Source organism: Trichosurus vulpecula, chromosome 5, assembly GCF_011100635.1.
Source record: "Trichosurus vulpecula isolate mTriVul1 chromosome 5, mTriVul1.pri, whole genome shotgun sequence".
Lineage (NCBI taxonomy): Eukaryota > Metazoa > Chordata > Mammalia > Diprotodontia > Phalangeridae > Trichosurus > Trichosurus vulpecula.
The window spans coordinates 19,351,968-19,364,060 of NC_050577.1; the positions used below are offsets into that span (position 1 = coordinate 19,351,968).

At 52.3% G+C, this 12,093-nt stretch overlaps 1 protein-coding gene across 1 annotated transcript in view; it reads right to left on the reverse strand.

Moving 5' to 3' along the window:
- JAZF1 (JAZF zinc finger 1) overlaps positions 1-11,168 on the reverse strand; it is a gene marked incomplete in the record, with an annotated part of 187,776 nt that extends 176,608 nt beyond the window's left edge. Inside the window, 1 exon segment of the mRNA XM_036758434.1 lies at positions 10,981-11,168. Coding sequence (XP_036614329.1) covers positions 10,981-11,095 — 115 coding nt within the window.
- Between the last annotated feature and the right edge of the window lie 925 nt (positions 11,169-12,093).

Here is a 12,093-nt window from a genome sequence, read left to right on the forward strand (position 1 = left end):
CCCCATCTTTCCTATGCCCCTCCAGCTTCCACCCCCCTCACAAGACGCTCTCATTTCCAACTACATTTTCACTGGATCCCCCCATGCAGGGACCACCTTCCCTCCTTCCTGCCCCAGCTCTGCCTTCTGGCCCCCACAAGTCTCAGCTAAAATCCCACCTTCTGCACAGCGCCTGGCACACAGTAGGCATTTTTCAAGTACTTTTTCATTCCTAAGTCTGCATCCCCAGGGCTTAACATGTAGTAGGTGCTTACTAAGTGCTTACTGAATGATTCATTCAAGTACCTTGTACGCAGTTTCACAGCCCACAAGATCGTGAATTTCTGACTTATTTACTCTGACTCAGTTTCCCATCTGATGGCGTTAGCACCTGTAGAGACAATCAGGTCTGGCTGGAATCAGAAACCTGGGTTCCAGTTCTGTCCCTGCCCTTGTCACTGGCTGTTAATCCCTCTGGGACAGAGCCACCTCCTGTCCAATGAGGGGACTGAACCCAAGGACCCTCAGCTCCAAATCTAGGGTCCTGTGATTTCTATAGTGTGACCATCAACGTTCTCAGATCACAGGAGAGATGACGACCCGTTTTTCTGAAGTCCTCGCTCTGGGGCACTTCCAACAGCCTATCTGTACTACCACACTCCCTTGGGGAGATCAACTGATTAATCAATGAGCCTACGGTGCTCAAGACACTAGAAATACAAAGATAAAGCAGAAAGGGGCTGTGAGAAGCACCCGGCCAATCTGGAACTCCTAAGTTTATAAAATGGGTGTTAAAAAAGTTTTAATGTAATTGGGAAATATGTAACGGGGTGGGGGGGAGAGAAGGGGGAGAAAGAGACAGAAAGACAGAGAGAGAGAGAGAGAGAGAGAGAGAGAGAGAGAGAGAGAGAGAGAGAGAGAGAGAGAGAGATTGAGAATCCAAAGGGTAAGGAAAGGGATTTCAATGGACTTCACAAGCCAAAGAATAAACACATGTGAAGCTGATGATTGCATGACCTTCATTTTCTTCCTAATTTGGGGGAATTGTATCCTCTTTAATGAGATGGCCCTCCCAGAATCTCTGCTGCTGCCTGGTTCTCCAGCCTGGAGGAATCCAGGCAGGGAGGTTTTGGTCTCGGAGGCCAAGGTCACATATCAAGGCGTGGCTGCCAGCCAGCATCTATGAAGCAGCCCCCACTCAGTCTATGTGACAAAGAAACCCACAGGAAAGCTTCCACTGGGGGCTGGAGTCAGGGGTATGGGGAGAAGCCGAGAATGTGCCCATCACATGGGGGATGACAGAACAAATTGTGGGATTCAAAGGGAAAAGAACATCATTTGGCTGTAAGAAGTGGCCAAAGGGAACACTTCTGAGAATCCTGAAAGTGAGCGGAGCCAGGAGAAAAGCAACAGCGTGGAGACCGGGAGCTTGGAAAGCCCTACAAATGGGTCAGTACAGCGGCTGACCCCCATCTCTGAGGACCAGGGAGGAAGGACAGGCCTCCTCTGAACAGAACAAGTGACCGCCCAGGACGCAGGAGGAGACCTGTGCTACTGGGCATGACCAGCAAGTACACGGGCTGTTCTCCACTACACCTACTTGTTAAAGGCGTTTGTTTCTCTTTGGGGGGGAGGTGATGAGGTAGGTATAAGCAAGAGAGAGGGGGTGCCATACAGGATAGTCAAGGAAGGAAGTAAGGGGAAGGCGGAAGGGAGGGAAGAAGGAAGGAAAGAAGGAAAGGTGGGAGGGAGGGAAGAAGGGAAGAAAGGAGGGAGGGAAGAAGGAAGGGAAGAAAGGAGAGAGGGAAGATGGAAGGCAGGAAAGGAGGGAGGGAAGGAGGGAAGAAGAAAGGAAAGGAGGGAGGGAGGGAAGAAGGAAGGAAGGAAGGAAGGAAGGAGGAAGAGAGGGAGGGAGGGAGGAAGATTACTGGATTATTTCTAATGCATAAAGGAGAACAAAAGCCAAAAATCACCAAAAAGCAGGGCAGCTTTGAATGCTGAATTTATTATATTGAAAAAGAAATGTCTCTATTTTGAAAAACCCCAGGCTGCAGACAACAGAGTTCTGCAGGTTCACGTACAGTCCTCTCTTTCATACTAAGTATAGGAACACGCCCATTTTCTTTAGTGCATCAGATTTTAAAAAAACCTGTTTTTTTAAGAGCCGAGGCTTTGGCGTGAGGGTGGTTGGGTTTGGCCACTTAATTAAACAGGTCACACTTGCCTGGCAAAGGCCTTTGGTACATCGTCTTTGGCAAAGTAGATGCTTTTACTATCCCATTTTACAGACAGGCAAGGAAGGCTCAGAAAGGTTAAGTCAGTAGCCCAGGGTCATACAGCCAGGCAGAATTCCAAGCCAGGCCTTCTCTAGTCAAGGGCAGCATTCTATCCCCTGCCCCCGCCCTTCACTGCTTCCTGCCTGTGCCACCTTGGGCAGGTTACTGCCAGTCTCCGGGCCTCTGTAAAGCCAGGGTTAGGGTTGGGGGACCTCCAAGTCCCCGTCTAGCTCCAAATCAGAGGTCCTGGGCAGGGTGGACAGACTGCAATAAGTGGAGGGACGTCAGTCCCCCAGGGACCCACCAAGCAAGGCCGATCCTACGGGGCTCCTCGCATCGACAATACCGAGAGAAGCTTTTTGAGGGGCAAAGACTCCAATCACGCACAGGACAGGGGAAAAACCCCAATATTCTAGTCCTCCTGGAATGAGGCGCAAGGCTGACCTTGTCCCAGCAGAGCCTCTGCTCAGGTCACAGGAGGGGCCTCAGAGGCCAGAGAGGATGGCAAACCAAGACCACGTCTGTATTCTCTCGAGCTAAAAATGTCCACTGGAGGAGGAAGCAAAACGGAACCAATTTTTTCGCCTCCAGGCCCAGCGACAGACAGAGACCAAGGTCCCCTGAGTCTTGGCTCCAGCCAGGGCTACAAAGCAGACTGGACCGACCCTGGCACAGCCAATAATGAAGGTTTACAAAGCACTTTACACACACCATCCCAGTGGGCACCGATGAAGCACCTACATTGTCCCCATTTCACAGGTGAGAGACCGAGGCCCAGAGAGAAAAAAGGGGCTCGGCCGTGGTCACTGAACTAGCCTCTGCATCAACATCACAGATCCAGAGGCCAGCTAGCCAGGGTTAACCTTTGTGCAGTCAAGGATCCCTTCTCTGAATAATGTGTGCAAATGCAGGAAATACCCCAGATTACATTACAAGATTACCCAAGAGGGCTGGGCCTAAAACACTAGCTGTGTGAGCCTCAGCACGTCACTTAAGTTCTCTTAAACTCGGCTTCCTTATCTGCAAAATGCAGGTAACAGCAAAGGACTACAGAAATTCTAGTTACATCATTGGCTATATTACACAATGTGATAACATAACAGATCATAGAATGTTAATTATAAGATATAATTTGTATTAAGTATAATACCATAACAATATTAATATCAGATAATATTAATTGTATTATATATTATAATATAACATTTAATATTATGTTATAATAAATATAGCGTGTAATAATATTAAATACGACACTAACGAAAGACACACTCCCGTCCAGCGGCCTCGGCCGAGGCGCAGGCAGCGCGTCCCACAGGGACTAAGCATCGGCCGTGGAATCTGAAGCCAGGCTTGCCCCGCTTACTCCTGCTCTCAGGAAGGTGCAGTCCTGAGCCGCCCTTCAGAGAAGGAAAGGAGAGGGGTCAGTAGCCCATGTGAGAAAGGGAAGAGAGGGCTGCAGCTGGGGGCGGGCTGGGCGTCAAAGCCCCAGTTCTGGGGCCCTGGGCTCTGACGGCTGTTCCCTCCGGATTCCAAAACGCTGTCGGGGTCCCTGAATCCTGGACCCTCCAGTCCATAAGGAGGACATGGGGACCTTCCTGGATGTCTCGAAAGCAGCCTCTCAGTTCCGAGAGCCACCCCCAAGGACTGTAGGGGGCCTTTGACAGAGGATGCAGCTGAGGCCCAGGGCTGGACACACAGCTTAGCCAAGGTCAAAGGGTGGGTAGTAAGGGTCAGAGCCAAACCCAGGTCTCTGACTACTATGACATGGGAAGCAGTATAGGTTTTGAAGGAGTGAACTATATATAACATACCTACTATGTGTCAGGAGCTGTGTGGGGTCCTGGGCCAGAGAAAGACAAAGAAAGGAAAAATTATGCAGCTCCAGGAGCTTGCAGGTACTAGAAGGATTTGGGGTGAGCAGTCCAGAGCTTGTATTCCAGCCTCTGCCAGTTACTAGCTGGTCACAGACTTTCTCTCGTGAGAACGGAAGGTCTTTGGAGCAGGGATGGTTTTGTTCTTCACATCTGTGTCCCCAGGGGCCCGGCAGTAGGTCTGGTGAACAGCAGGCCCTTGGTAAATGCTGGCTGGTTGACGGGTTGAGTGATTTGGCAGAGAAGTGTTCGGCCTTGAGTTAGGAAGACCTGAGTTCAAATTCTGCCTTAGATATAGCGTGACCCTGGGCAAGTCCTTAACCTCTCCCAGACTCAGTTTCCCTCACCTATAAATTGGAAATAATGGCGGCACCTACTGCCCAGCGTCGTCGTGAGAATCAAACAAGGTGACGTGTAAACTGTTTTACAAACTTTAAAAGCCATAGTAGGAATGCTGACAATTGCTCTTATCATTGGCTGACTTTTGTGCTGGCGCACAGTAGGCGCTTCATCAATGCTAGCTGAGTCACCGACAAATCACACCCTTCCCTTTCTGGGACGCCAGGCCCCTTCTACCTCTAAATCTGATCTGAGGCACCTGCCGATGGAAAATAGAAACGGAGCCTCTATTTTGTGTAGAAGACAGTTAAGACATCAAAGGGGGGGCGGCAATGTGAACTTCCCCAAACTCTCTGCTCCACAAGGGGCGTGAAGCTGGCTGGGGGGCTCAGCACCAACTCTGTCCATTCTGTAAAATGTATTAAATCCTCAGCTGGCCAAATACAATGTACTGAGGAATGGATGCTAATAGAGACAATTTTCCCAAACTTTCTTTTTTACTCTTGTGACTCATCAACAGCTTTTTTTTTAAAATATCTTGGTTATAGAATAAGTCCTTTGGGTGATGAAAACCACCTCTGACACATCTGAATAAATCTAAGTTAGAAATAGAGTATGTCAGCGCCTCAAAGTAGCAGGAACCACGCCAATACACCATCTCCTCCAGAGCAGTCTTTCCTTGAGGGGTGGGGGTCGAAGAAGAGGAGGAAAGGAGGAGGGCGGAAGAGAGCTTAAGCTCACCTGCAATCACAGCACCAAGGCCTGGCCAAGAGCTGGACGTTCATGCCAAGGCCAGGAGCTGCCCAAGGGTCACACCGGAGCATGCATCGGTGAGGGGGTGCGCTCAGGGGACCACACCTGGAATCCCAGCCCGGCTACCTTCTGTGTGACCTGGGGCAAGTCACTCAGCAAACCCCAGCCTCAGTTTACTCATGAGGCTGGACCTCATGGCCTCTAAACTCCTGTCATCTCGAAGTCTATGGAGCTGTAAGTTTCAGCCTCAGTTTATCACCTGGGATGTAAAAGGAGGGATGCCCTCTGAGGCTCCTTCTCACCTTCTCTCAAGGAAGCTATAACTTAGTTTCTCAGCACAAACACAATATACTTTGCTTTAGTAAGTGCTGTCCCAGATAAAGCAGGCGACCAATAAAGGCCGAGCCTCTTTTCCTCCTTAAAGGGGAGGGGGGAAAGGGAGGGGTGTTCCTGCTCTATACAGCACCAGGATGGCAGGACATTCCATTTCCAAAAACTATTATTCACCCTGGTAATCCCTGGCATGAAATGATGGACCCCAAAGCGTCCAGAGCCCTGTCGATGGACTGGGGAGTGGAGGGCGGGGAAGGTCGCCAGGGTAGGAGCTGGCCTGTCCTGGGCTGTTGGACAGAGGCAGCTAAGAAGTACAGTGGCTAAGATGCTGGGTTCAGATCTTCAGGCACTTTCCAGCTGTGTGACCCTGGGCAAGTCACACCTTCGACTCAGTTTCTGTAGAATGGGGATAACAGCGCCCTTCTCTCTGGGTGGTTGTGAGTATAAAATGAAATAATATTGGTAAAAGTCTTTTGCAAACTTTAAAGCATTAAAAAAGCTAGCAATACTATTGGGAAGGACCTCACTGCTCATCCTGCCTGACACCCTCATTTTACTGATTAAGAAACTGAGGCCCGAAATCTTCCACATTATTTGAATTTTAGCAGGATTTTCACCTGGCTACATCATGAACCCAATTATCCTCGTGAATACTTTCACTTGAAGCCATGAAAAATAGTTAAATGAGAAGATTCTCCCCCTCCCATCTTTGAGGAGAGGGGCACCAGGGCTCTGGCACGCCATCTACAAAGTCAAACTTTTTCCATATGTTGGACAGTGTTACTGAACAGGTTTCTCTCCCTTTTTCAGTCTTTGTTTGTTATAAGAATAAACTCTGGGAGGAATAAGGGGAAGGGGGGAGCCACATTAGGGAATGTGTATGATACAAAAAACAAGACTTAATATATCAAGTGCTCAAAAGACATAAACTTCTTTCAAAAGAATGGCAAACTGTTACCAACTAGATGAAAGATTGCTCCAAATCGCTAATCGTAAGAGAAATCCAAGTCAAAATAATTCTTGGAGTCTCACCTTGAACCCAGAAAACCTGGCAGAGAGGACCAGAGATGGAAGAAGTTCATTTGGAGAGGCTGAAGAAAGATGGGGCACTAAGACACTGCCCCCTCTTTCCTCCCCACTATCTCTCGTCTTCATTCTTTTCCCATCTATCAGAAGCTTCTCTGATACTTACAAAGAGACCTTGCCTGATCTAACCACTTGGCTACCCCTCCCCTCCCTGATTTCTATACATGTTGCAATCTAGCTTCCAAGCCCCTCATTCAGCTGAACCCGCCCCCTCCAAAGTGACCGATGAACAAATGAAATGGCCATTTCACACACTCTCCCTTCTTAACCTCTGCAGCCCCAACACTGTCAGGTGGGCAGCTCCAGCCCAACAGCTCCCCTCTTCTCAACGTCCTCATCTGAGGCCATCTCCACCCCCCCCGCCCCCCCCCCATGACTCAGCCTCATGACCACATAGATCCAATCATCATTTCTACCTTTATGACGTCTCTCCCATACACCCCCTTCTCTCTCCAGACACTGCCAGGCTCCCATTGCCTCTTACCTGGATGACTGCAATAACTGTGTGTGGTGGGGAGTGGTTAACCTGCCTCCAGTCTGTCTTACCATTCTCCCTAAAGCACAGGCCTGGCCACGCCGCCACCCTACTCATGACACCCCAGGGGCTCCCCATCACTTCCAAGATCAACAGGGAGTGGTCTGGGTGGCTTTTAAAGCCTCTTTACCTTTCCTGCCCTCCAACACTTGATTCCTCCCCCACCCCCACCAACATGAACTTGCTCCATCATGACACACCTCCTCAGGCCTGCTTTGCTGTTCCGCACGCACGACTCCAAATCTCCAGACTCCATGCCTTTTTCTGTGGCCGTCCACAATGCTCAACCCAAATCCCGCTTTCTGGGAGAGGCCTGTCCCAGATTCCCTGAACCCCCATCAGGGCCTTGCCTCTGCGACGGCCTTCCATTTACTACACACACCTATCTGATACCTACAGAGCTGTTGGCATATTGTCTCACCCATTAAAGTGGCAACCCCTTGACCATGTTTTTGCAGTTTTTTTGACCCTGGTGCCTGGAACATTTGTTGTTCATTCATTTCAGTTGTGTCCGACTCTCTGTGACCCACTTGGGGCTTTCTTGGCAGAAATCCCGGACTGGTTTGCCATTTCTTTCTCCAGCTCATTTTAGAGATGAGGAAACGGAGACAAACATGGTTAAGTGACTTGCCCAGAGTCACACAGCTACCAAGTGCCTGAGGCCAGGCTTATGAAGCTGAATCTTCCAGACTCCAGGAGCTCCACTCTATCCATGAACCACCTAACTATGTCTAGGACTGACTTAAATAAGTGTTTGCTGACTGACTGATCACAGCTGTGAATGGGTCTAATATGGAAAGCAATGGATATTAATGGGAACCGCATTCACATTGTGGATAGTAGTTCTTAAGAATAGTAACTCAAGCTGATCGAAGCACACTTTTTAACTTTATTTTCTTGGGTTTTTTGGGTGTGTTTTCTTTTGCAACTTGGCTAATACAGAAATATGTTTTGCATGACTTCACATGTATAATCGATTATCCTGTTGCTTGCCTTCTCAAGGGGTGGGGGAGGGGAGGGAAGCAGAGAATTTGGAACTCCAAAAAACTTTAAATGTTTGTTAAGAAGTATACATGTACTTGTGAAATATTTAATGAAATAAATATTTTAAAAAAGACTAGTATCTCAGGTGTCCATACTCTTTGACTCAGATGGCTCCGTTCTGATAATCTAACCTTGAGGAAGTCAGACAGAAAGACTATTCCTTCTGTAGGCCAGGCCAACAAAAGCACAGAACTGGAAATCAAGATGTTCGTTGACTGGAAGATGACTAAACAGAGTGTGACGGCAAATGTAATAAAATATTGTGGCACCATGAAAAGCAGCAAATGAGACGAATTCAGAGACCCACAGGGAGACCCACAGAACTGTCCGTCTCAGAGACAAATCAGCCAGCCCAGAAGAGCCTACAGGAAACATCTGAGGATGTGGAAGGACCATACATCGAAACTGATCAGGTGTATGATTCCCCCCGCCCCTGCCCTCCCCTCCCCCCCAGTTTGGAAACTGATGAGGATGAGGACACAAACTAACCCACCTCTTTCTTCTGCCTGGAGAGATGGTGGCCTATGGGGGGGGGGGCGGGGTTGGGCCTGCAATCCATTCCTTGTTTGATTTGGATAGGCTGGGAATGCTCACAGAGAAGACGAAGATTCAGAAATGATAATGACCTAAAGAGCAAGGCTGAAACTTAAAATATTGACAGACAAAAGGCATTAGGTACAGTGGCCTGTTGTTTGTACCACGAGGCTGGTGTCTTTAATTCTGCCACAAATGCCCCTAGTTCTCTCTCCTGGTGGCACCTTTGCCTTAAATGGAGGTGGAGTGGGGGGGGGGGGAGATAACAGGAAGAATCTGCTCCTTGGACGAAGCTGATTTTTTGGAAAAAGGTTTAAACATGTTCTACAATTAATGCACTTTGTTCGGGGGAGTCCAGGCCACTGATTTCATCAGGGTGGGGGACTCCCAGTATGGAAACTCCCTGTACTGATAAAGATGAGCAACACGTTCCTTTGAGATTGGTGCCCAAGGGGGGCCTTAGAGGTCTTGCCTTCCAAATCTTTCATTTATAGATGACAACACTGAGGTCCAAATGGATGAGATTCCTTGTACAAGGTAGTATCAAAAGCAAGATTTCCAGGGCCATAAAGCTAGCATAGGCTCGAGTTAGAAAACCATGTCCTCCAATTATCTTTAAAAAGTGGCCAGGGTAACAGAGAGGTCACACAACTAAACTAGTAAGTATCAGAGACAGGCCTTCCTCCAGTAGGTCCTTTTATAATTTTAAAAGAGAAATCAGAGGCATTTAAAGGTTAAGTGATTTGCCCAAGGTCAAGTCCCTTGCCAGGATTAGAAACCTAAATCTGGGGCACTGAGAGGTCAAGAGTCACACATCCTATTCCTGTTTGGGATGAGGCTGGTACCTCACCCCTGCCATAGCAAGCCCAGACAAGTGCCTCTGGTGACTTCGGAGCCAGAATGGGTCTGGGGACCCTTGAACTCAGGCCCTGCAGTCTCTGCCTGACTCAGGTTAGCCTTAAGCCCAAAGCCCAACCTCCACGGAAAACGCCCCAATCCTCAAATCGTGTTGCATTTTTGCAGCACACCCTGGTTGCCTGATGTCCTACTGCACATCATTGAAACAAAAAATCCATGCACGACTTTCTAAGGGCCTGCCACGTGCCAGGCCCCGGGGATACAAAGCCACCCCGGCGCCGTCCTGCAGCAGCTGCGGCCGGTGCGCCCTGGCTTTGCCTCCTGCATCCGCAGGAGAAGCCCCGTTTGGCCTCAGGCTCCTAACAGGACCCCCTGCCTGGCAGGACGTGGGTCCTGGGGGCGCTGGGCAGCAAAGCCCTTCCTGGGCTGGAGGACCGAATCTCTAGAATGCAAAACACCCCGGATGCCCTAGTGGTCCCAGCTCCCCCCACGTGCGTGCACACATGCACACACCTGTGCAACCTCCCAATGTCACACCTGCGGCAGGTGACTGGCCGCCCCTAGGAGGGAGGGGGAGGCCCCGCACGCCCTCCGCTTCCTGCTGCTCATCGAGCAGAGACTTAGGGCTCGGCGGCGCATGGGGGAGGGGGGGGAACTTGGCCGTGACTTTGGCGGCGGCGGGATGGGGGGAGGGGTGTTGGTCGTGACTTTGGCGGCTGCGGGTGGGGGAGGGGAAGAGGGCTCGGCTCTCCGAGTTAAAGGGCTGCTTCCCAGCCCTGGGTCCCGGGCGGCCCGGGCCCACGCGCCCCGCTCCACGCAGGCGGCCGGCCTAGTCTCCCCGGGCAGGCCACGGGCCGCGCCCCCAGCAGGGTGCCCCAGGCGGGCAGGGGCGGCTGCGGGCCTGCGTGCACGCGTGCATGCCAGCTCTCCTGCAAACAGGCGTGCATGCACGCGTGCGGGCGCGGGGGCCGGGGCACGCGTGGCGCCCGCCCGCCCCGTCCTTCCTCCTCGTCCTCTCCGTCCTCCTCCTCCTCCTCTCCGCCCCCCCCCCCAGCCACGCCTAGCAACGGGCGCTGACAGGACGCAGCGGCTGCGGCCCCGGGGGTGGGGGTGGGGGAGGAGGAAGCGGAATGGCCGCCGCCCCCGCCCCGCCCTCCCTCCTTCCCCGCGGCGGCGGCGGCCGAGCCCTGACAGCTCGGGCCGGGCCGGGCCCGGCCCGGGCGGGGCGGGGCGGAAGCGGCCCCGGACCCTGCAGAGCTCCCTCTCCCAGCAGACCCCCCGCTGCGCCCCTCCCCCCTCCCTCCCCCGGAGCGGCGGGCGCCCCCTCCCCCTTCCCCTCCCCCCGGGGCCCCGGGGGCGGTGGCGGTACCGATGTGGTTGTCCTCGATGTGCTCGATGAGGTCGGCCAGGCTCGGGAAGTGCAGCCCGCAGCCCCCGAAGCGGCAGGTATTGGAGAAGAAGGAGGCGGCCGCGATGCCGGTCATGGTGGTACATCGGGAGCCCCCCTGGCGTCAGCTCCGCGAGTGCCGGCGACGCCGAGAGCGGGCGGGCCGAGGGCGGGAGGGGGAGGGGAGGGAGCGCGCCCCCCCGCCGAGGGGCAGGGCCCGGCAGCCGGGGATGCAGCGCGAGCCCGCGAGCACCGGGAGCAGCGGGAGGAGGCTGCGGCGGCAGCAGAGGGAGCGGCCGGGGGAGGGCCTGGGCTGGGCTGGGGGGGGGGGGAGGGGGAGGGGAGGGGGGAGCGAGGAGGCAGCCGCAGCTGGGAGGGGGGAGGGACGGAGGGAGGGAGGGAGGGAGCGGGCGGGCGGCCCTGCCACAGCTGTCCTCCTCCTCCTGCTGCTGCTCCGGCCCGGACCCGCGGGCAGCCCCCTCACCTGGGCAGCCCCGGCCGGCGTGCGTGTGTGCATGTGCGTGTGTGTGCGCGCGGGTGCATGCACGCGTGCATGCATGTATGCACATAGTCGGGCTGCCCTGCCCAGCGCCCTGGGCGCCTCCTTGGCACCTGTTGGCGTGTCTGTCTGTGGCACACTCCAGTGCGCAGGGGACCCGGGAAAGGTAATTGTGTTAACCAGCCTCCTTAAGGCTTTAAAAAAGGGCAGAATTCACCAGAGACTCCTCCTAACTAATGGATTTTAATGAAGTCTTTTTTTTTTTTTTTGCCTCTGGGCTTAAAAAAAAAGACTTATCTTTATTTAAATATTCCAAAAAAAAAAAGAACTCTGATTGTCGAGTGAGTTTTTTCAGCGCCGGGCAAAAGTAACTGTTGTAGTCGCTGCTCTTTCCAGGAAACCAGAGCCAGCTAGCTTAATGGCCCCATCTTGTACAGGACAGATGCAAAGTGTCACCTTTTCAGGGTCCTTTAACTGGGATGAGCCCTGCATCTTTAGTCCCAGTAACCTCTGAAATCGAGTATTTCCTTCACATGTCTAATCTATACATATCTATCTATATAGACACACATATATACGCATATGCATGTATATAT